A 25,895-nucleotide genomic window follows, 5' to 3' on the forward strand; every position below is an offset into this window, starting at 1 on the left:
AAGCTACCTTTGAGACAGGATCTTCTAATACAGGGTCCATTCGAACATCCAAATCTAGTTTCCCTCCAGCTGACGGCTTGGAAATTGAACGCTTGATTTTATCTAAGCGTGGATTTTCGGATTCTGTGATAGATACTCTGGTACAAGCCAGAAAACCTGTAACTAGAAAAATTTACCATAAAATATGGAAAAGATATATCTGTTGGTGTGAATCCAAGGGATTCTCATGGAGTAAGATCAAAATTCCTAGGATCCTTTCTTTTCTTCAAGAAGGTTTGGATAAGGGATTATCAGCGAGTTCTCTAAAGGGACAGATTTCTGCTTTATCTGTCTTGTTACACAAACGACTGGCAGCTGTGCCAGATGTTCAAGCTTTTGTTCAGGCTTTGGTCAGGATCAACGAGAAAAAGAGGTGTACTAAGGCACTACTATTATAGTGATACAGGAATTTTATTTTCTCTGAATAAGCCAGCTAAATATTGTCGCTGGGTTATATAGTAAAGAGAGAGGTGGGGTGCTATGTACTTTAATTTTAAACTAGGACAAATCAGTATTATACTGACAAAAACTGTACATCTGATTAGCACTCACATTCCTGAGATAGAATTTTTGTGGATATTGACTTAGATGAGACTCCTAGGTGGAGTTCAGAGCTAGAATATTAAAATTTAACTTTTATTCGAAATTATTAAAATATATTACAAACACACAAAGACAAAAACTTTTAAAATTATCATCTGCTGTTGAGATTGTTTTCTTTATTAGGTGAATTCTCAATAGGACTAAGCTTGTAACATATGAGTTATGAACTATAGTGATAAACTTATCTATAGTTTAATGTTTCATTACATAGCATGATCACTGGTTTATCTTGAGATCTGAGTAGATAGTTTACTTGTGGAGGTTCTTGGGTTGCTCAGATGTCAATCGTCTAATGTAATGTTAGAGTTAGAGCAAAGTGAGTATTGCTACCCTTCACCCTATATTCCCATTAAAGTGGAGCACTATATCTGAGAGGATATCACCAACCTTAATATGACCTACAAATCCTATTTTTCCAGGTGACTGCAATTTATCAGTTAATAGACAGTGACTGATTTTTGCTCCTTTATTTGTTATAGTAAGAAGGCATTGCCTGGTATTGCAGAGGATTGGATTAATTTGTTAAATATTTTGAACTTATTGTTACAAGCTCCAAACACTATTTAACTAATAGTGGATGTTTTGGCTCCAATTTTGCCTGAACAAGTTATAATAATGTTGATACTATGTATTGAATTAAATCTCCACTAGGTGTCAGTGTTGTCACATAAATTCTCCCTTTTAATAATATCAGAAATGCCGTTCAGTATATACTGGTAACTTTCAGATTATTTTGGATGTGGGGAGCCTGTGAAAATTACTGTGAGTACAATTATATGTGTTAGCGGATTGCTGTTAGCCCTACTATTAACTTAGGAGTCTTAAGAGTCTTTTGAATATCATTAGATTATATTGCAACTCGATAATAATAGACTCGCAAGGAAAAGTGAACACTGGGAGAGTGTTTAGAAATTTTACTTGAACAGTCAGTGATCCTATAGATAGAACAAATGGTTACATTGTTACAGTATGGTTGTGTTTGTTTAACTTGTATCACATCTCATTTGTAAGTTCAGATTCAAGAGAATTTGTGTATCTAAATTAACTCTGCAATTTAAAGCTTGGCATTTAGATGCTTACACAATTTATTTTGAAGATTTCCTCGGCTTCCACTTAGATTAAGCAATTGTAGCGTTTTTGCAAGTATCTCTGTGTGCATAGAATTAGGCTTAGTATTAACTCGTTGTGTGCTGTGATAACATTAAAATTTTTTATTCATAATTGTCTCAGTTGAAGCAATTGTTTACTATAATAAGTTATCCGTTTTTTACCTTTGTATTCTCTTAGATAGATATGTTACCGGTCTACACCATTAATCTGTCTATTATCAGTGAATAGTTTCTACAGAGATTAACCGGACTATACCTTTATTCTGTTGGTTGAAAAATGGTCTCTATAATGATTTACCAGTTAATGCCTTAATGTTGAGATTTCTTAATAGATAGTCTCTAAGAGGATTTACCGGCCTATACCTTAGTTTTATTAGTTGTAAATATCTAATCTCTATAACTCTTTACCGGCCTATACCTTTAAGGGCTGACCTGTTGCTCTCGCAGGTTTGTATCTTAGAAATAATATAGATGGTTTTGTATAGGGGTTTACCGGTCTATACCTTGGGTAATTCTCATAAAATAAACAAGGCTAGTTTTTTATCTTTATAAGGGTATCGCATCTAAGTTTGGACTCACGAGTAATACTTTATATTTTTCTTAGGAGATACAACTTTGTACTTGCAAATTATAAATAGAGCTAACTAATTTTCTAAGGTGGTTACCGGCCTATACCAGGTGAAAAATAACTAAAGTAGCACCATTACTGATTTTGCAGGTTACCTTTTAATACCAGTAAAATGTTACCGTTAAATACCGGTTACCTATTAATACCTGTGAAAAATAATTCTCTAAATGTTACTGCTTGTTGCCTTAATAACATGCATATAGATACTGAGGTTAAGGGGATGGCAGTGTGCCTCAATAGTATTAAATTGTAAAATAACCCCTACACCACCATTGATCTCAGACAGCAGACGAGCTAAAATTTACAAAACAACACCTTCCCCTAACATGTTTCGCCAGTAACCTGGCTTTGACAAAGCCAGGTTACTGGCGAAACATGTTAGGGGAAGGTGTTGTTTTGTAAATTTTAGCTCGTCTGCTGTCTGAGATCAATGGTGGTGTAGGGGTTATTTTACAATTTAATACTATTGAGGCACACTGCCATCCCCTTAACCTCAGTATCTATATGCATGTTATTAAGGCAACAAGCAGTAACATTTAGAGAATTATTTTTCACAGGTATTAATAGGTAACCGGTATTTAACGGTAACATTTTACTGGTATTAAAAGGTAACCTGCAAAATCAGTAATGGTGCTACTTTAGTTATTTTTCACCTGGTATAGGCCGGTAACCACCTTAGAAAATTAGTTAGCTCTATTTATAATTTGCAAGTACAAAGTTGTATCTCCTAAGAAAAATATAAAGTATTACTCGTGAGTCCAAACTTAGATGCGATACCCTTATAAAGATAAAAAACTAGCCTTGTTTATTTTATGAGAATTACCCAAGGTATAGACCGGTAAACCCCTATACAAAACCATCTATATTATTTCTAAGATACAAACCTGCGAGAGCAACAGGTCAGCCCTTAAAGGTATAGGCCGGTAAAGAGTTATAGAGATTAGATATTTACAACTAATAAAACTAAGGTATAGGCCGGTAAATCCTCTTAGAGACTATCTATTAAGAAATCTCAACATTAAGGCATTAACTGGTAAATCATTATAGAGACCATTTTTCAACCAACAGAATAAAGGTATAGTCCGGTTAATCTCTGTAGAAACTATTCACTGATAATAGACAGATTAATGGTGTAGACCGGTAACATATCTATCTAAGAGAATACAAAGGTAAAAAACGGATAACTTATTATAGTAAACAATTGCTTCAACTGAGACAATTATGAATAAAAAATTTTAATGTTATCACAGCACACAACGAGTTAATACTAAGCCTAATTCTATGCACACAGAGATACTTGCAAAAACGCTACAATTGCTTAATCTAAGTGGAAGCCGAGGAAATCTTCAAAATAAATTGTGTAAGCATCTAAATGCCAAGCTTTAAATTGCAGAGTTAATTTAGATACACAAATTCTCTTGAATCTGAACTTACAAATGAGATGTGATACAAGTTAAACAAACACAACCATACTGTAACAATGTAACCATTTGTTCTATCTATAGGATCACTGACTGTTCAAGTAAAATTTCTAAACACTCTCCCAGTGTTCACTTTTCCTTGCGAGTCTATTATTATCGAGTTGCAATATAATCTAATGATATTCAAAAGACTCTTAAGACTCCTAAGTTAATAGTAGGGCTAACAGCAATCCGCTAACACATATAATTGTACTCACAGTAATTTTCACAGGCTCCCCACATCCAAAATAATCTGAAAGTTACCAGTATATACTGAACGGCATTTCTGATATTATTAAAAGGGAGAATTTATGTGACAACACTGACACCTAGTGGAGATTTAATTCAATACATAGTATCAACATTATTATAACTTGTTCAGGCAAAATTGGAGCCAAAACATCCACTATTAGTTAAATAGTGTTTGGAGCTTGTAACAATAAGTTCAAAATATTTAACAAATTAATCCAATCCTCTGCAATACCAGGCAATGCCTTCTTACTATAACAAATAAAGGAGCAAAAATCAGTCACTGTCTATTAACTGATAAATTGCAGTCACCTGGAAAAATAGGATTTGTAGGTCATATTAAGGTTGGTGATATCCTCTCAGATATAGTGCTCCACTTTAATGGGAATATAGGGTGAAGGGTAGCAATACTCACTTTGCTCTAACTCTAACATTACATTAGACGATTGACATCTGAGCAACCCAAGAACCTCCACAAGTAAACTATCTACTCAGATCTCAAGATAAACCAGTGATCATGCTATGTAATGAAACATTAAACTATAGATAAGTTTATCACTATAGTTCATAACTCATATGTTACAAGCTTAGTCCTATTGAGAATTCACCTAATAAAGAAAACAATCTCAACAGCAGATGATAATTTTAAAAGTTTTTGTCTTTGTGTGTTTGTAATATATTTTAATAATTTCGAATAAAAGTTAAATTTTAATATTCTAGCTCTGAACTCCACCTAGGAGTCTCATCTAAGTCAATATCCACAAAAATTCTATCTCAGGAATGTGAGTGCTAATCAGATGTACAGTTTTTGTCAGTATAATACTGATTTGTCCTAGTTTGGTCAGGATCAAGCCTGTTTACAGACCTTTGACTCCTCCCTGGAGTCTGAACTTAGTTCTTTCAGTTCTTCAAGGGGTTCCGTTTGAACCTCTACATTCCATAGATATCAAGATGTTATCTTGGAAAGTTCTGTTTTTGGTTGCTATTTCTTCTGCTAGAAGAGTTTCTGAGTTATCGGCTCTGCAGTGTAATCCGCCCTATCTGGTGTTCCATTCAGATAAGGTTGTTTTGCGTACTAAACCTGGTTTTCTTCCAAAGGTTGTTTCCAACAAGAATATTAACCAGGAAATAGTTGTGCCTTCTTTGTGTCCGAATCCAGTTTCAAAGAAGGAACGTTTGTTACACAATTTAGATGTAGTTCGTGCTTTAAAGTTCTATTTAGAAGCAACAAAGGATTTCAGACAAACGTCTTCTCTGTTTGTCGTTTATTCTGGCAAGAGGAGAGGTCAAAAAGCTACTGCTACCTCTCTTTCCTTTTGGCTGAAAAGCATCATCCGATTGGCTTATGAGACTGCCGGACGGCAGCCTCCCGAATGCATCACAGCTCACTCTACTAGGGCTGTGGCTTCCACATGGGCCTTCAAGAACGAGGCTTCTGTTGATCAGATATGTAAGGCAGCGACTTGGTCTTCCCTGCACACTTTTGCCAAATTCTACAAATTTGATACTTTTGCTTCTTCGGAGGCTATTTTTGGGAGAAAGGTTTTGCAAGCCGTGGTGCCTTACGTTTAGGTAACCTGATTGGCTCCCTTCCTTCATCCGTGTCCTAAAGCTTTGGTATTGGTTCCCACAAGTTATGGATGACGGCGTGGACCGGACACACCAATGTTGGAGAAAACAGAATTTATGCTTACCTGATAAATTACTTTCTCCAACGGTGTGTCCAGTCCACGGCCCGCCCTGTTTTTTTAATCAGGTTTGATGAATTTCTTTCTTTAACTACAGTCACCACGGCACCCTATGGTTTCTCCTGTTTTTTTCCTGTCCGTCGGTCGAATGACTGGGGTGGGCGGAGCCTAGGAGGGACTATATGGACAGCTTTTGCTGTGCTCTTTGCCATTTCCTGTTGGGGAAGAGAATATTCCCACAAGTTATGGATGACGCCGTGGACCGGACACACCGTTGGAGAAAGTAATTTATCAGGTAAGCATAAATTCTGTTTTTTTTAAATTTACAATAATGTTAAGCAGATATGAGTGGTGGCTGCTGGCACGGCAATTAACCACAGTATATGCTGTGTAAGCCTGACACACAGGCCTGATAGAAAATGAAATTAGATTACAGTAGCAAAATGATTTAAAAGTTTTGTTGTTTAAATTTACACTAATGTTAAGCAGATATCAGTGGTGGCACTAATCACAGTATATGCTGTGAGCCTCACACACAGGCTGAAAGCCAGGCAAATGCAAATAAAATTACAAATAATAAAAAAAAAACGACTGAAGTTCTAGCCCTAAAAAGGGCTTTTTGGGGTGCTGTCCTTACAGCAGAGATTAGATGAGTCCTTCAGGACTGTAGTGGACACTAAATACACTAGCCTAGCTATCTATTTCCCTATAATGTCAGCAGCAGCAGCACTAAACCTCCTCTCACTAAGAAAGCAGGATCGTAATGAATCTAAAATGGCTGCTGCCCAGGAGCTGGGAGGGTCTGTGAGGGAGTTTCTGCTGCTGATTGGCTCAAATGTGTCTGAAGGCTGTGAGATACAGGGTCAAAGTTTCCTCAATGATGACTAATAGGGGGCGGATCGAACATCGCATATGTTCACCCGCAGCGGCGAACGCAAACAAGTTATGTTCGCCGGCGAACTGTTCGCGACATCACTAGTGGGGATGTCATCCTCTCCGCCATAGAGGTTACCCTGTCGCAGGGATCTGCTGTCACAGGGCCCCTTTCAACATCGAAATCTAGATTCTCTGAGGCTGACTGCGTGGAGATTGAACGCCTAGTCTTAGCAAAGAGACGGTTTTCTGAAAGTGTGATTGATACTTTAATTCAGGCAAGGAAGCCAGTCACTTGTCGCATCTACCATAAGGTGTGGAGAACTTAGTTGTCCTGGTGTGAGAAGCATGGATATCCTTGGCATAAGGTGAAGGTATCCAGGATTCTTGCTTTTCTCCAAGATGGTTTGGAGAAGGGTCTTGCCGCTAGTTGCTGAAAGGGACAGATTTCGGCATTATCAGTTTGTTACATAGGAGACTTGCTGAGCTCCCTGACATCCAATCTTTTGTTCAGGCTCTGTCTTAAGGTTTTGCAGAGGGTTCCGTTGGAACCTATGCATTCCATTGACATTAAGATTCTGTCCTGGAAGGTTTTCTTCCTCTTGGCTATTGCATCGGCACGCAGAGGATCTGAACTAGCTGCCTTGCAATGTGATCCTCCTTATCTGGTGTTTCATGCGGATAACTAGTACTTTGCACTGGGTTGGGGTTTCTCCCCAAGGTGGTGTCTAACCGTAACATTAATCAGGAAATAGTTGTTCCTTCTTTGTGTCCTAACCCTTCTTCTTCAAAGGAGAGGTTAATTCATAACTTGGATGTGGTTTGTGTCTTGAAGTTCTATCTTCAGGCTACAAAGGATTTCAGACAGTCTACATCTCTTTTTGTGGTGTATTCTGGGAAGTGCAAGGGGCAAAGGGCCTCTTCTACTTATTTGTCTTTTTGGTTGAGGAGCTTGATTTGCTTGGCTTATGAGACAGTGGGACATAAGCCTCCTCAGAGGATCACTGCTCATTCAACTAGAGCTGTGGCTTCATCTTGGGCCTTCAAGAATGAGGCCTCTATGGAGCAAATTTGTAAGGCGGCTACCTGCTCCTCCTTACACACTTTTACAAAGTTTTATAAATTTGAAGTTTTTGCTTCTGCGGAAGCTGTTTTTGGGAGAAAGGTTTTGCAGGCTGTGGTGCCCTCAGATTAGGGTCCGCCTTTTACCCTCCCGGTTTCATTCAGTGTCCTCTAGAGCTTGGGTATATGTTCCCAATAGTAATGAATGAAGCCGTGGACTCTCCTAGACACAGATGTTTTTGTTATGGTGTAACTGTACTTGTATTTATTAGATGTTGTTATTATGGTGTAACTGTACTTGTAATGTATTTATTAGATGTTGTTATTATGGTGTAACTGTACTTGTAATGTATTTATTAGATGTTGTTATTATGGTGTAACTGTACATGTAATGTATTTATTAGATGTTGTTATTATGGTGTAACTGTACTGTGTAATGTATTTATTAGATGTTGTTATTATGGTGTAACTGTACTGTGTAATGTATTTATTAGATGTTGTTATTATGGTGTAACTGTACTTGTAATGTATTTATTAGATGTTGTTATTATGGTGTAACTGTACTGTGTAATGTATTTATTAGATGTTGTTATTATGGTGTAACTGTACTGTGTAATGTATTTATTAGATGTTGTTATTATGGTGTAACTGTACTTGTAATGTATTTATTAGATGTTGTTATTATGGTGTAACTGTACTGTAACGTTTTTATTAGATGTTATTATGGTGTAACTGTACTGTGTAATGTATTTATTAGATGTTATTATTATGGCGTAACTGTACTGTAACGTATTTATTAGATGCTGTTATTATGGTGTAACTGTACTTGTAATGTATTTATTAGATGTTGTTATTATGGTGTAACTGTACTGTGTAATGTATTTATTAGATGTTGTTGTTATGGTTTAACTGTACTTGTAATGTATTTATTAGATGTTGTTATTATGGTGTAACTGTACTGTGTAATGTATTTCTCTTGTAAGGTGTATCCAGTCCACGGATCATCCATTACTTGTGGGATATTCACCTTCCCAACAGGAAGTTGCAAGAGGATCACCCACAGCAGAGCTGCTATATAGCTCCTCCCCTAACTGCCATATCCAGTCATTCTCTTGCAACTCTCAACAAGCATGGAGGTAGTAAGAGAGAAGTGGTGTAACGTAGTTGTCTTTTTTCTTCAATCAAAAGTTTATTATTTTTAAATGGTACCGGAGTTGTACTATTTTGTCCCAGGCAGAAAATAGAAGACGAATCTGCCTGTGATTTCTATGATCTTAGCAGGTTGTAACTAAGATCCATTGCTGTTCTCACACATGACTGAAGAGAGAGGTAACTTCAGCGGGGGAATGGCGTGCAGGTTATCCTGCTATGAGGTATGTGCAGTTAAAACATTTTCTAGAAGATGTGAATGCTAGAAAATGCTGCTGATACCAGATTTATGTAAGGTAAGCCTGAATACAGTGATTTAAAAGCGACTGGTATCATGCTTACTTTCTGAGGTAATACTCTTATAGATTTGCAATATAAAACGTTTGCTGGCATTTTTAAACGTTTTTATATACGTTTTTATATATACTTTGGTGATAAAACTTTATTGGGGCCTAGTTTTTTTCCACATGGCTGGCTTAAATTTGCCTAGAAACAGTTTCCTGAGGCTTTCCACTGTGTTACTATGAGTGGGAGGGGCCTAATTTAGCGCTTTTTTGCGCAGTAACTTTTACAGACTGAGACATCCAGCTTCCTCCAGGAGTCCCCTGAATGCTATAGGTCCTCTCTCAAGGGCTCTTAGGCTTTCCAAAATCGTTTGTTGGGGAAGGTAGGCCCACAGCAAGGCTGTGGCAGTTTGGTGTGACTGTTAAAAAACGTCTGTATCGTTTTTTTGATCCGTTTTTTGAACTAAGGGGTTAATCATCCATTTGCAAGTGGGTGCAATGCTCTGTTAGCTTATTATACACACTGTAAAAATTTCATTTGATTTACTGCTTTTTTTAACTGTTTTTCAAATTCGGACAAAATTTGTTTCTCTTAAAGGCACAGTACCGTTTTTATTTTTTGCTTGTTAACTTGATTTAAAGTGTTTTCCAAACTTGCTGTTCTCATTGCTAGTCTGTTTAAACATGTATGACATAGAGGAAACTCCTTGTTCATTATGTTTAGAAGCCATGGTGGAACCCCCTCTTAGAATGTGTACCAAATGTACTGATTTCACTTTAAGTAATAAAGATCATATTCTGTCTTTAAAAAATTTATCACCAGAGGAATCCGACGAGGAGGAAGTTATGCCGACTAACTCGCCCCACGTGTCAGACCCTTTGACTCCCGCTCTAATGGCGCTAAGTACATCTAGTGCGCCCATAGCGTTTACTTTACAAGACATGGCGGCAGTCATGGATAATACCCTGTCAGCGGTATTATCCAGACTACCTGGGTTTAGAGGAAAGCGAGACAGCTCTGGAGTTAGAGGAAATACAGAGCATACTGCCGCTTTAAGAGCTATGTCTGATACTCCCTCACAATATACAGAAGCTGAGGAAGGAGAACTTCTTTCTGTGGGTGATGTTTCTGACTCAGGGAAAAAGATTCAACCTGATTCTGATGTGTCTACATTTAAATTTAAGCTTGAACACCTCCGCGTGTTGCTCAGGGAGGTTTTAGCTGCTCTGAATGACTGTGATACAATTGCAGTGCCAGAAAAATTGTGTAGATTGGACAAATACTATGCAGTGCTGGTGTGCACTGATGTTTTTCCAATACCTAAAAGGTTTACAGAAATTATTACTAAGGAATGGGATAGACCAGGTGTGCCATTCTCTCCCCCTCCTATTTTTAAGAAAATGTTTCCAATAGATGCCACCACACGGGACTTATGGCAGACAGTCCTTAAGGTGGAGGGAGCAGTTTCTACTCTAGCTAAGCATACTACTATCCCTGTCGAGGACAGTTGTGCTTTCTCAGATCCAATGGATAAAAAATTAGAGGGTTACCTTAAAAAATGTTTATTCAACAAGGTTTTATTCTACAGCCCCTTGCATGCATTGCCCCAGTCACTGCTGCTGCGGCTTTCTGGTTTGAGTCTCTGGAAGAGGCTTTACAGGTAGAGACTCCATTGGATGACATACTTGACAAGCTTAGAGCACTTAAGCTAGCCAATTCTTTTGTTTCTGATGCCATTGTTCATTTGACTAAACTAACGGCTAAGAATTCTGGTTTTGCTATTCAAGCGCGCAGGGCGCTATGGCTTAAATCATGGTCAGCTGACGTTACTTCAAAGTCTAAGCTGCTTAACATTCCCTTCAAGGGGCAAACCCTATTCGGGCCTGGTTTGAAGGAGATCATTTCTGATATCACTGGAGGAAAAGGTCATGCCCTTCCTCAGGATAGGTCCAAATCAAGGGCCAAACAGACTAATTTTCGTGCCTTTCGAAACTTCAAGGCGAGTACGGCATCAACTTCCTCTAATGCAAAACAAGAGGGAACTTTTGCCCAGTCCAAGTCGGTCTGGAGACCTAACCAGACCTGGAACAAAGGTAAGCAGGCCAAAAAGCCTGCTGCTGCCCCTAAGTCAGCATGAAGTATCAGCCCCCTATCCGGTAACGGATCTAGTAGGGGGCAGACTTTCGCTCTTCACCCAGGCTTGGGCAAGAGATGTCCAGGATCCCTGGGCATTGGAAATTGTATCCCAGGGATATCTTCTGGACTTCAAAGCTTCTCCTCCAAAAGGGAGATTTCACCTTTCACAATTATCTGCAAACCAGATAAAGAGAGAGGCATTCTTACACAGTGTTCAAGACCTCCTAGTTATGGGAGTGATCCATCCTGTTCCACAGGAGGAACAAGGACAGGGATTTTACTCGAATCTGTTTGTGGTTCCCAAAAAAGAGGGAACCTTCAGACCAATTTTAGATCTCAAGATTTTAAACAAATTCCTCAGAGTTCCATCATTCAAGATGGAGACTACAGTGGATTTAAAGGATGCTTATCTTCACATTCCGATACACAAAGATCATCATCGGTTTCTCAGGTTTGCCTTCCTGAACATGCATTACCAGTTTGTAGCTCTTCCCTTTGGGTTAGCTACAGCCCCAAGAATCTTTACAAAGGTTCTGGGGTCACTTCTGGTGGTCCTAAGACCACGGGGCATAGCAGTGGCCCCTTATTTAGACGAAATTCTGATACAGGCGTCAAATTTCCAAATTGCCAAGTCTCATACGGACATAGTTCTGGCATTTCTGAGGTCGCATGGGTGGAAGGTGAACGAGGAAAAGAGTTCTCTATCCCCTCTCACAAGAGTCTCCTTTCTGGGAACTCTAATAGATTCTGTAGAAATGAGGATTTACCTGACAGAGTCCAGGTTATCAAAACTTCTAAATTCCTGCCGTGTTCTTTATTCCACTTCTCGCCCTTCGGTGGCTCAGTGTATGGAAGTAATCGGCTTAATGGTAGCGGCAATGGACATAGTGCCGTTTGCACGTCTACATCTCAGACCGCTGCAACTATGCATGCTCAGTCAGTGGAATGGGGATTACACAGATTTGTCCCCTCTGCTAAATCTGGATCAAGAGACCAGGGATTCTCTTCTCTGGTGGCTATCTCGGGTCCATCTTTCCAAGGGAATGACCTTTTGCAGGCCAGATTGGACAATTGTAATGACAGATGCCAGCCTTCTAGGCTGGGGGGCAGTCTGGAACTCTCTGAAGGCTCAGGGATCGTGGACTCAGGAGGAGACACTCCTTCCAATAAACATTCTGGAACTGAGAGCGATATTCAATGCTCTTCAGGCTTGGCCTCAGCTAGCGACAATGAGGTTCATCAGATTTCAGTCGGACAACATCACGACTGTGGCTTACATCAACCATCAAGGGGGAACAAGGAGTTCCCTAGCGATGTTAGAAGTCTCAAAGATAATTCGCTGGGCAGAGATTCACTCTTGCCACCTATCAGCTATCCATATCCCAGCTGTAGAGAACTGGGAGGCGGATTTTCTAAGTCGACAGACTTTTCATCCGGGGGAGTGGGAACTCCATCCGGAGGTGTTTGCACAATTGATTCATCGTTGGGGCAAACAAGAACTGGATCTCGTGGCATCTCGCCAGAACGCCAAGCTTCCTTGTTACGGATCCAGGTCCAGGGACCCCAAGGCAACGCTGATAGATGCTCTAGCAGCGCCTTGGTCCTTCAACCTGGCTTATGTGTTTCCACCGTTTACTCTGCTCCCTCGTCTGATTGCCAAAATCAAGCAGGAGAGAGCATCTGTGATCTTGATAGCGCCTGCGTGGCCACGCAGGACTTGGTATGCAGATCTGGTGGACATGTCATCCTTTCCACCATGGACTCTGCCGCTGAGACAGGACCTTCTAGTTCAAGGTCCTTTTAACCATCCAAATCTAATTTCTCTGAGGCTGACTGCCTGGAGATTGAACGCTTGATTTTATCAAAGCGTGGTTTCTCTGAGTCAGTCATTGATACCTTAAATCAGGCACGAAAGCCTGTCACCAGGAAAATCTATCATAAGATATGGCGTAAATATCTTTATTGGTGTGAATCCAAGGGCTACTCATGGAGTAAGGTCAGGATTGCCAGGATATTATCTTTTCTCCAAGATGGATTGGAGAAAGGATTGTCAGCTAGTTCCTTAAAGGACAGATTTCTGCGCTGTCTATTCTTTTGCACAAGCGTCTGGCGGATGTTCCAGACGTTCAGGCATTTTGTCAGGCTTTAGTTAGAATCAAGCCTGTGTTTAGACCTGTTGCTCCACCTTGGAGCTTAAATGTGGTTCTTAAAGTTCTTCAGGGGGTTCCGTTTGAACCTCTTCATTCCATAGATATCAAACTTTTATCTTGGAAAGTTCTTTTTTTGGTAGCTATTTCCTCGGCTCGTAGAGTTTCCGAGTTATCTGCCTTACAATGTGATTCTCCTTATCTGATCTTCCCTGCAGATAAGGTAGTTCTGCGTACCAAACCTGGGTTTTTACCTAAGGTGGTATCTAATAAGAATATCAATCAGGAGATTGTTGTTCCATCATTGTATCCTAATCCTTCTTCAAAGAAGGAACGTCTATTACACAATCTTGACGTGGTTCATGCTTTAAAGTATTATTTACAAGCTACTAAAGATTTTCGTCAAACATCTGCTTTGTTTGTTGTCTACTCTGGACAGAGGAGAGGCCAAAAGGCTTCGGCAACCTCTCTTTCGTTTTAGCTAAGAAGTATAATCCACTTAGCTTATGAGACTGCTGGCCAACAGCCTCCTGAAAGGATTACAGCTCATTCTACTAGAGCTGTGGCTTCCACATGGGCCTTTAAAAATGAGGCTTCTGTTGAACAGATTTGCAAGGCGGCGACTTGGTCTTCGCTTCATACCTTTTCAAAATTCTATAAACTTGATACTTTTGCTTCTTCGGAGGCTATTTTTGGGAGAAAGGTTTTACAGGCAGTGGTACTTTCCGTTTAAGTACCTGCCTTGTCCCTCCCTTCATCCGTGTACTTTAGCTTTGGTATTGGTATCCCACAAGTAATGGATGATCCGTGGACTGGATACACCTTACAAGAGAAAACATAATTTATGCTTACCTGATAAATTTAATTCTCTTGTTGTGTATCCAGTCCACGGCCCGCCCTGTCATTTTAAGGCAGGTATTTTTTAATTTTAAACTACAGTCACCACTGCACCCTATGGTTTCTCCTTTCTCTGCTTGTCTTCGGTCGAATGACTGGATATGGCAGTTAGGGGAGGAGCTATATAGCAGCTCTGCTGTGGGTGATCCTCTTGCAACTTCCTGTTGGGAAGGTGAATATCCCACAAGTAATGGATGATCCGTGGACTGGATACACCACAAGAGAAATAAATTTATCAGGTAAGCATAAATTATGTTTTATTAGATGTTGTTATTATGGTGTAACTGTACTGTGTAATGTATTTATTAGATGTTGTTATTATGGTGTAACTGTACTGTGTAATGTATTTATTAGATGTTGTTATTATTATGGTGTAACTGTACTGTGTAATGTATTTATTAGATGTTGTTATTATGGTGTACCTGTACTGTGTAACGTATTTATTAGATGTTGTTATTATGGTGTAACTGTACTTGTAATGTATTTATTAGATGTTATTATGGTGTAACGGTACTTGTAATGTATTTATTAGATGTTGTTATTATGGTGTAACTGTACTGTGTAATGTATGTATTTTAGATGTTGTTGTTATGGTGTAACTGTACTTGTAATGTATTTATTAAATGTTGTAGTTATAGTGTAACTGTACTTGTAATGTATTTATTAGATATTGTTATTATGGTGTAACTGTACTGTGTAATGTATTTATTAGATGTTGTTGTTATGGTGTAACTGTACTTGTAATGTATTTATTAGATGTTGTTATGGTGTAACTGTACTTGTAATGTATTTATTAGATGTTGTTATTATGTTGTAACTGTACTGTGTAATGTATTTATTAGATGTTGTTATTATGGTGTAACTGTACTGTGTAATGTATTTATTAGATGTTGTTATTATGGTGTAACTGTACTGTGTAATGCATTTATTAGATGTTGTTATTATGGTGTAACTGTACTTGTAATATATTTATTAGATGTTGTTATTATGTTGTAACTGTATTGTGTAACGTATTTATTAGATGTTATTATGGTGTAACTGTACTGTGTAATGTATTTATTAGATGTAACTGTACTGTGTAATGTATTTATTAGATGTTGTTGTTATGGTGTAACTGTACTGTGTAATGTATTTATTAGATGTTGTTGTTATGGTGTAACTGTACTTGTAATGTATTTATTAGATGTTGTTATTATGGTATAACTGTACTTGTAATGTATTTATTAGATGTTGTTATTATGGTGTAACTGTACTGTGTAATGTATTTATTAGATGTTGTTATTGTGGTGTAACTGTACTGTGTAATGTATTTATTAGATGTTGTTATTATGGTGTAACTTTACATGTAATGCATTTATTAGATGTTGTTGTTATGGTGTAACTTTACTTGTAATGTATTTATTAGATGTTGTTATTTTGGTGTAACTGTACTGTGTAATGCATTTATTAGATGTTGTTATTATGGTGTAACTGTCCTTGTAATATATTTATTAGATGTTGGTATTATGTTGTAACTGTATTGTGTAACGTATTTATTAGATGTTATTATGGTGTAACTGTACTGTGTAATGTATTTATTAGATGTTGTTATTATGGTGTAACTGTACTGTGTAATGTATTTATTAGATGATGTTATTATTGTGTAACTGTACTTGTAATGTATTTATTAGATGTTGTTATTATGGTGTAACTGTACTATGTAATGTATTTATTAGATGTTGTTGTTATGGTATAACTGTACTGTATAATGTATTTATTAGATGTTGCTATTATGGTGTAACTGTACTGTGTAATGTATTTATTAGATGTTGTTATTATGGTGTAACTGTACTGTTTAATGTATTTATTAGATGTTGTTATTATGGTGTAACTGTACTGTGTAATGTATTTATTAGATGTTATTATGGTGTAACTGTACTTGTAATGTATTTATTAGATGTTGTTATTAAGGTGTAACTGTACTGTGTAATGTATTTATTAGATGTTGTTATTATGGTGTAACTGTACTGTGTAATGTATTTATTAGATGTTGTTATTATTGTGTAACTGTACTGTGTAATGTATTTATTAGATGTTGTTATTATGGTGTAACTGTACTATGTAATGTATTTATTAGATGTTATTATGGTGTAACTGTACTTGTAATGTATTTATTAGATGTTGTTATTATGGTGTAACTGTACTGTGTAATGTATTTATTAGATGTTGTTATTATGGTGTAACTGTACTTGTAATGTATTTATTAGATGTTGTTATTAAGGTGTAACTGTACTGTGTAATGTATTTATTAGATGTTGTTATTATTGTGTAACTGTACTGTGTAATGTATTTATTAGATGTTGTTATTATGGTGTAACTGTACTATGTAATGTATTTATTAGATGTTATGGTGTAACTGTACTTGTAATGTATTTATTAGATGTTATTATTATGGTGTAACTGTACTGTGTAATGTATTTATTATATGTTGTTATTATGGTGTAACTTTACGTGTAATGTATTTATTATATGTTGTTATTATGGTGTAACTGTACTGTGTAATGTATTTATTAGATGTTATTATGGTGTAACTGTACTGTGTAATGTATTTATTAGATGTTGTTATTATGGTGTAACTGTACTTGTAATGTATTTATTAGATGTTGGTATTATGGTGTAACTGTACTTGTAAAGTATTTATTAGATGTTGTTAATATAGTGTAACTGCACTGTGTAACGTATTTATTAGATGTTATTATGGTGTAACTGTACTGTGTAATGTATTTATTAGATGTTGTTATTATGGTGTAACTGTACTGTGTAATGTATTTATTAGATGTTATTATGGTGTAACTGTACTGTGTAATGTATTTATTAGATGTTGTTATTATTGTGTAACTGTACTGTGTAATGTATTTATTAGATGTTGTTATTATGGTGTAACTGTACTATGTAATGTATTTATTAGATGTTATTATGGTGTAACTGTACTTGTAATGTATTTATTAGATGTTATTATTATGGTGTAACTGTACTGTGTAATGTATTTATTAGATGTTGTTATTATGGTGTAACTTTACGTGTAATGTATTTATTATATGTTGTTATTATGGTGTAACTGTACTGTGTAATGTATTTATTAGATGTTGTTATTATGGTGTAACTTTACGTGTAATGTATTTATTAGATGTTGTTATTATGGTGTAACTGTACTGTGTAATGTATTTATTAGATGTTGTTATTATGGTGTGATTGTACTGTGTAATGCATTTATTAGATGTTGTTATTATGGTTTAACTGTACTGTGTAATGTATTTATTATATGTTGTTATTATGGTGTAACTGTACTGTGTAATGTATTTATTAGATGTTGTTATTATGGTGTAACTTTAGGTGTAATGTATTTATTATATGTTGTTATTATGGTGTAACTGTACTGTGTAATGCATTTATTAGATGTTGTTATTATGGTGTAACTTTACGTGTAATGTATTTATTAGATGTTGTTGTTATGGTGTAACCTTACTTGTAATGTATTTATTAGATGTTGTTATTATTGTGTAACTGTACTTGTAATGTATTTATTAGATGTTGTTATTATGGTGTAACTGTACTTGTAATGTATTTATTAGATGTTGTTATTATGGTGTAACTGTACTGTGTTATGTATTTATTAGATGTTGTTATTATGGTGCAACTGTACTGTGTAATGTATTTATTAGATGTTGTTATTATGGTGTAACTGTACTGTGTAATGTATATATTAGATGTTGTTATTATGGTGTAATTGTACTGTGTAATGTATTTATTAGATGTTGTTATTATGGTGTAACTGTACTGTGTAATGTATTTATTAGATGTTGTTATTATGGTGTAACTGTACTGTGTAATGTATTTAATGTTGTTATTATTGTGTAACTGTACTTGTAATGTATTTATTAGATGTTGTTATTATGGTGTAACTGTACTGTGTAATGTATTTATTAGATGTTGTTATTATGGTGTAACTGTACTGTGTAATGTATTTATTAGATGTTGTTATTATGGTGTAACTGTACTTGTAATGTATTTATTAGATGTTGTTATTATGGTGTAACTGTACTGTGTAATGTATATATTAGATGTTGTTATTATGGTGTAACTGTACTGTGTAATGTATATATTAGATGTTGTTATTATGGTGTAATTGTACTGTGTAATGTATTTATTAGATGTTGTTATTATGGTGTAACTGTACTGTGTAATGTATTTATTAGATGTTGTTGTTATGGTGTAACTGTACTGTGTAATGTATTTATTAGATGTTGTTATTATTGTGTAACTGTACTTGTAATGTATTTATTAGATGTTGTTATTATGGTGTAACTGTACTGTGTAATGTATTTATTAGATGTTGTTATTATGGTGTAACTGTACTGTGTAATGTATTTATTAGATGTTGTTATTATGGTGTAACTGTACTTGTAATGTATTTATTAGATGTTGTTATTATGGTGTAACTGTACTGTGTAATACATTTATTAGATGTTGTTATTATGGTGTAACTGTACTGTGTAATGTATTTATTAGATGTTGTTATTATGGTGTAACTGTACTGTGTAATGTATTTATTAGATGTTGTTAATATGGTGTAACTGTACTGTGTAATGTATTTATTAGATGTTGTTATTATGGTGTAACTGTACTGTGTAATGTATTTATTAGATGTTGTTGTTATGGTGTAACTGTACTTGTAATGCATTTATTAGATGTTGTTATTATGGTGTAACTGTACGTGTAATGTATTTATTAGATGTTGTTGTTATGGTGTAACTGTACTGTGTAATGTATTTATTAGATGTTGTTATTATGGAGTAACTGTACTGTGTAATGTATTTATTAGATGTTATTAGGGTGTAACTGTACTATGTAATGTATTTATTAGATGTTGTTATTATTGTGTAACTGTACTTGTAATGTATTTATTAGATGTTATCATGGTGTAACTGTACTGTGTAATGTATTTATTAGATGTTGTTATTATGGTGTAACTGTACTGTGTAATGTATTTATTAGATGTTGTTATTAAGGTGTAACTGTACTGTGTAATGTATTTATTGGATGTTGTTATTATTATGGTGTAACTGTACTGTGTAATGTATTTATTAGCTGTTGTTATTATGGTTTAACTGTATTGTGTAATGTATTTATTAGATGTTGTAATTATTGTGTAGCTGTACTTTTAATGTATTTATTAGATGTTGTTATTATGGTGTAACTGTAATTGTAAAGTATTTATTAGATGTTGTTATTATAGTGTAACTGCACTGTGTAACATATTTATTAGATGTTATTATGGTGTAACTGTACTGTGTAATGTATTTATTAGATGTTGTTATTATGGTATAACTGTACTGTATAATGTACTTATTAGATGTTGCTATTATGGTGTAACTGTACTGTGTAATGTATTTATTAGATGTTGTTATTATGGTGTAACTGTACTGTTTACTGTATTTATTAGATGTTGTTATTATGGTGTAACTGTACTGTGTAATGTATTTATTAGATGTTGTTATTATGGTGTAACTGTACTGTATAATGTATTTATTAGATGTTGTTATTATGGTGTAACTGTACTGTGTAATGTATTTATTAGATGTTGTTATTATGGTGTAACTGTACTCTGTAATGTATTTATTAGATGTTGTTATTATGGTGTAACTGTACGTGTAATGTATTTATTAGATGTTGTTATTATGGTGTAACTGTACTGTGTAATGTATTTATTAGATGTTGTTATTATGGTGTAACTGTACTGTATAATGTACTTATTAGATGTTGTTATTATGGAGTAACTGTACTTGTAATGTATTTATTAGATGTTATTATTATGGTGTAACTGGACAGTGTAATGTATTTATTAGATGTTGTTATTATGGTGTAACTGTACTTTGTAATGTATTTATTAGATGTTGTTATTATGGTGTAACTTTACGTGTAATGTATTTATTATATGTTGTTATTATGGTGTAACTGTACTGTGTAATGTATTTATTAGATGTTGTTATTATGGTATAACTGTACTGTGTAATGTATTTATTAGATGTTGTTATGGTGTAACTGTACTTGTAATGTATTTATTAGATGTTGTTATTATGGTATAACTGTACTGTGTAATGTATTTATTAGATGTTGTTATTATGGTGTAACTGTACTTGTAATGTATTTATTAGATGTTGTTATTATGGTGTAACTTTACGTGTAATGTATTTATTAGATGTTGTTATTATGGTGTAACTTTACGTGTAATGTATTTATTATATGTTGTTATTATGGTGTAACTGTACTGTGTAATGTATTTATTAGATGTTGTTATTATGGTTTAACTGTACTTGTAATGTATTTATTAGATGTTGTTATTATGGTATAACTGTACTGTGTAATGTATTTATTAGATGTTGTTATTATGGTTTAACTGTACTTGTAATGTATTTATTAGATGTTGTTATTATGGTATAACTGTACTGTGTAATGTATTTATTAGATGTTGTTATTATGGTGTAACTGTACTTGTAATGTATTTTTGATGTGCTTTGTGACTTGTTTTTGTTTTGCACAACAGTTAACCAGAGCTCTGAGGAGGCTGTAGTTATTTTTGCATAAATCACAATTGCATTTACTTTCAACTTGCTCCAGACACCAACCTAGGTATCTCTGCAACAAAGAACACCACAAAAACTAAACAAATTAGATAATAGAAGTAAAGCTTTTGTAAAATTAAATTCTCTATTTGAATTTTGGGTTTCATATTCCTTAAAGACAAGTGCTGGGTTATTTTTTATTTAGATTATTGAAATACGTTACTAAGTTTCACCATGTCATTTGTTTTATACAGACCAGTATGACACATTACATTGCTATGATGCTAGTAGTGCCCCCTACTGGTGTTTCTAATGTAGTTAGCCCTGTACCTTTTAGTTCCTTAAAGCCGTAGGCGTAGTAAATGTTTTCTCCATATCCACTGCCGCTGTGCTTCATAGTTCTGATGGACAGCAGATAATTTGCCCATTGTTGTGCTGAATTACTGAGTTCCCTGCTGAGCTGAAGAGGAGGCGAACCATGTCGCTTGCGATAAGCATTATGTGCAGACAGGAAATCGTTCTCAAATTGCGCCATATTGACACCTTTAGAAAAAGGGAAAAAAAAGATATTATATTACAATACGGGAGGCTCCTATTTTGCGTTACTTTCTTCAAACTCTCTAGCAGTACATAGCAACAGAGAGAAAAGTAACAACCAATAAACATGAAGCAGAGACAATAAAGGGTCCCTCCCAAAACATAACATCCCCTTTCTTTACCGCTCTCTGGCAGAGAAAGGTGATGTCATTTATGTGATTTCTTATTTTAATTTTCATGTTATTGCTGTTATTTTAACCCCTATCTAACGAATTCACTCATTCACTGAGAGTGACTTATTTTCTTTTACTGTCCTTTTTTTAAAATATTTCTGTCTCTTTTCTTATTTTTATATTACGTATCAATCTAACTGGATAACCTTCTATTACTGTTTTTCTTCTCTAATGTTTTTTCCAACTATCGCATAACCATTACGATTCTCATTCTTATATTTTCCTTCTGCATCCACACAGTCTAATCAGAAGACTTGTTTTCGGTCCCGCTTCTTTCCACCGCCATTGCAAAGCGCACTTGCGCGTCTTTCCTTTGCGGCGGCCATCTTAACTGTGGACACTCTGTATTCTATTGACTATTTTTTCTATTACAAATAAAATAAACAGATCTCATGAGGCGCTATTTAAGCAAAGAGTGTATAAATTTATTTTGGTGCAAAATGTAAAAAATTCAAAAATATATATAAAAGATATAAAGAATATATTTATGTGATACTCAGTGTATTAATTCAATGTTAGATTTGCTCGAAAAGATTATAATAATGTCTTCCCTTTAAATTCAAAGCTATATTCAAACACTGATGCTAATTATATTCTAAGCATAATGACAATGCTTACTTTGTAACTACTTCAAATCTGTGTGTAAAATGTGAAGTTGTATCTGAAAGGGACACTGAACCCATTTTTTTTTCTTTCATGATTCAGATAGAGCATGACATTTTAGGCAACTTTCTAATTTACTCCTATTATCATTTTTTCATCGTTCTCTTGCTATCTTTATTTTAAAAGCAGGAATGTAAATCTTAACAGCCAGCCCATTTTAGGTTCAGCACCATGGATAGCGCTTGCTTATAGAAGGCTTACATCTACCCACCAATAAGCAAGCATAACCCAGGTTCTCAACCAAAACCAAAAATTAGCCTGCTCCTACGCATCACATTCCTGCTTTTTAAATAAAGATAACAAGAGAACAAAGAAAAATTGATAATAGGAGTAAATTGGAAAGTTGCTTAAAATTTCATGCTCTATCTGAATCATGAAAGAAAATTAAAATTGGGTTCAGTGTCCCTTTAATACAAGATTATATCCTAATATAAAATGATGTGAACCTCAATTCAGTGGTGAAATACGAAATTGTATCTTAATACAAAATTGTATCTTAATAAAATACAGTGGAAACTTACAATTAGTAGAAACAAGAGTTTAATATCAACGGTTATAATAACAGCAATTTGTGTATAGTATCCAAAATGTTAATTCAGATGATATACATATGGGGTCACCTCTCCCCATAACAAACGGCTAGATTACGATTCTTGCATTATGAGCTGTGCGGTGCTACCGTGCAGTTTTCTCTTGCAAGGTGTATCCAGTCCACGGCTTCATCCTTTACTTGTGGGATATTCTCATTCCCTACAGGAAGTGGCAAAGAGAGCACACAGCAGAGCTGTCCATATAGCTCCCCCTCTAGCTCCGCCTCCCCAGTCATTCTCTTTGCCGGCTCTGACAGCAGGGCCACTCTGCGGAAGGGTAAAGTGAATGTGGTGTTAGATTTGTAGTTTTATATCTTCAATCAAGAGTGTGTTATTTTTAAATGGTACCGGTTTGTACTATTTACTCTATAGCAGAAATGTGATGAAGAATTCTGCTGAGAGGAAAATGATTTTAGCATGTTGTAACTAAAATCCATTGCTGTTCCCACACAAGACTGAGGAGTACCAGAAAACTTCAGTTGGGGGGAACAGTTTGCAGGCTTAACTGCAATAAGGTATGTTCAGTCATCTTTTTCTAGACAAGACTCAGTTAATGCTAGAAGACTGATAAGAATCCCCATGAGGGGAAGGTAAGCCATGTTCTGAGACTCAGTATAGAAGGAAGGCTTACTTAACAGGGCTCAATAGGCTGGTGGACACTGTTACAGGGCAATCGATTATTTAATGGGAAAAAATACTCGTTATAGACGTTTTTATGCACTTTGGTGTGTTATTATGGGGTTATCTTCCACATGGAATATGTTTAGTCACCTATTTGGGATTTTGAAGGCCCCACAACTCCGGAGTGGAGGGGGAGGGGGCCTAAATTTCGCGCCTCAGTTGCGCAGTTAATATTTGCAGACAGTTCATGCAGCTTCACGTGGAGGGTCCAAAGACTGCTTGAGGACTTCAAAGAAGCTTGTTTTCCACAAAACTAATCCCCAGGGGCAGGTAGGGCCACAGCAGTAAGCTGTGGCAAGGTGCTGTAGTTTATTAACCGGTTGTCAGCTTTAGGTTGCTCCGGTTTGGGCATTAAGGGGTTAATTGGGCTGAAAATTGTTGTGCAATCATTTCAAAGCCTTAGGCTCATGCGATAAAAATTTCAGAGAGATTGGATCATTTTTCACGGTTTGGTAAAATTGTGTGCGCTTTTTATTTCTTAAAGGCACAGTAACGTTTTTTTCAAATTGTAAATTTTATTTGAATAAAGTGTTTCCAAGCCTGCTTGTGAATAATACTAGTCTGTTAAACATGTCTGACACTAAAGAGAGGCCTTGCTCTATGTGTTTAGAAGCCATGGTGGAACCCCCTCTAAAATTGTGTTCCAAGTGCACTAATGTGTCTATACACTTTAAAGATCATATTGTGTCACTTAAAAATGTAGCCCTAGATGATTCTTTGACGGAAGGTAACGAGGATAGTCCGCCTTCCTCTCCCCATGTGTCGCCACCAGTTACGCCCGCACAAGCGATGCCTAGTACCTCTAGTGCATTGGCCCCTATTACATATCAACAATTAGCGACAGTCATGGATAATTCCCTTGCGACATTTCTATCCAAACTGCCAGTTTTTCCTACAAAGCGTGATAGCTCTGTTTTAAGAACAGATTATGAGCAGTCAGAAGCTTTGGGAGGTTTATCTGATGTACCCTCACAACACTCTGAAGTGGCGGTGAGGGATTTGATGTCTGAAGGAGAAATTTCTGACTCAGGAAAGGTTTCTCAGCGGGCAGAATCAGATTCTTTAGCGTTTAAATTTAAACTGGAACACCTCCGCGTATTGCTTAGGGAGGTATTAGCCACTCTGGATGATTGTGATCCTATGGTTGTCTCAGAGAAATTGTGTAAAATGGACAAGTACCTAGAGGTCCCTGTATACACTGATGCGTTTCCGATCCCTAAAAGGGTTGCAGATATTGTTACTAGGGAGTGGGATAGACCAGGTGTCCCTTTTGTCCCCCCCCCCTATTTTTAAGAAAATGTTCCCCATAAATGACCCCAGGCGGGACTCGTGGCAGATGGTCCCTAAGGTTGAGGGGGCTGTTTCTTCTCTTGCTAAGCGCACAACCATACCAATTGAAGACAGTTGTGCTTTTAAAGATCCGATGGATAAAAAATTAGAAGGTTTACTTAAGAAAATTTTTGTTCAACAAGGTTTCCTTCTCCAACCTATTGCCTGCATTATTCCTGTAACTACCGCAGCGGCTTTCTGGTTTGAGGCGCTGGAGGATTCGCTCCAGACGGAGACTTCATACGACGAAATTATGGATAGAATTAAGGCTCTAAAGCTGGCTAATTCTTTTATCACGGATGCCGCCTTGCAATTAGCTAAGTTAGCAGCAAAAAATTCAGGTTTCGCCATTATGGCGCGCAGAGCGCTTTGGCTCAAGTCATGGTCGGCCGATGTGTCGTCAAAATCTAAATTGTTAAATATCCCTTTCAAGGGGAAGACCCTTTTCGGGCCAGAATTGAAAGAGATTATTTCAGAAATCACCGGGGGAAAGGGCCATGCTCTCCCTAAGGACAAGCCCTTTAAGGCTAGAAACAAAGCTAATTTTCGTTCCTTTAGTAACTTCAGGAGCGGGCCGGCTTCAGCCTCTACAGCTGCAAAGCAAGAGGGTAAGGCTTACCAGGGCTGGAACAAGGGTAAACAGGCCAAAAAGCCTGCAGCTGCTACCAAGACAGCATGAAGGGGTAGCCCCCGATCCAGGACCGGATCTGGTAGGGGGCAGACTCTCTCTCTCTTCGCTCAGGCTTGGGCAAGAGATGTTCACGATCCCTGGGCAGTAGAGATTGTTACCCAGGGATATCTTCTAGAATTCAAGGACTCCCCTCCAAGGGGAAGGTTTCACATTTCTCGTCTGTCTTCAGACCAGACAAAGAAAGAGGCGTTCTTACGCTGTGTAGAAGATCTACTCACGATGGGAGTGATATGTTCAGTTCCAA

General features: G+C 36.3%; 1 protein-coding gene across 1 annotated transcript in view; it reads right to left on the bottom strand.

Moving 5' to 3' along the window:
* LOC128642645 (Golgi-associated plant pathogenesis-related protein 1-like) overlaps positions 1-25,895 on the bottom strand; it is a 122,404-nt gene that overhangs the window by 44,130 nt on the left and 52,379 nt on the right. Inside the window, exon 3 of the mRNA XM_053695426.1 lies at positions 21,258-21,470. Coding sequence (XP_053551401.1) covers positions 21,258-21,470 — 213 coding nt within the window. The remainder of the gene's footprint in view (positions 1-21,257; positions 21,471-25,895) is intronic.

The sequence above is a fragment of the Bombina bombina genome, chromosome 12 (assembly GCF_027579735.1).
Source record: "Bombina bombina isolate aBomBom1 chromosome 12, aBomBom1.pri, whole genome shotgun sequence".
Classification (NCBI taxonomy): domain Eukaryota; kingdom Metazoa; phylum Chordata; class Amphibia; order Anura; family Bombinatoridae; genus Bombina; species Bombina bombina.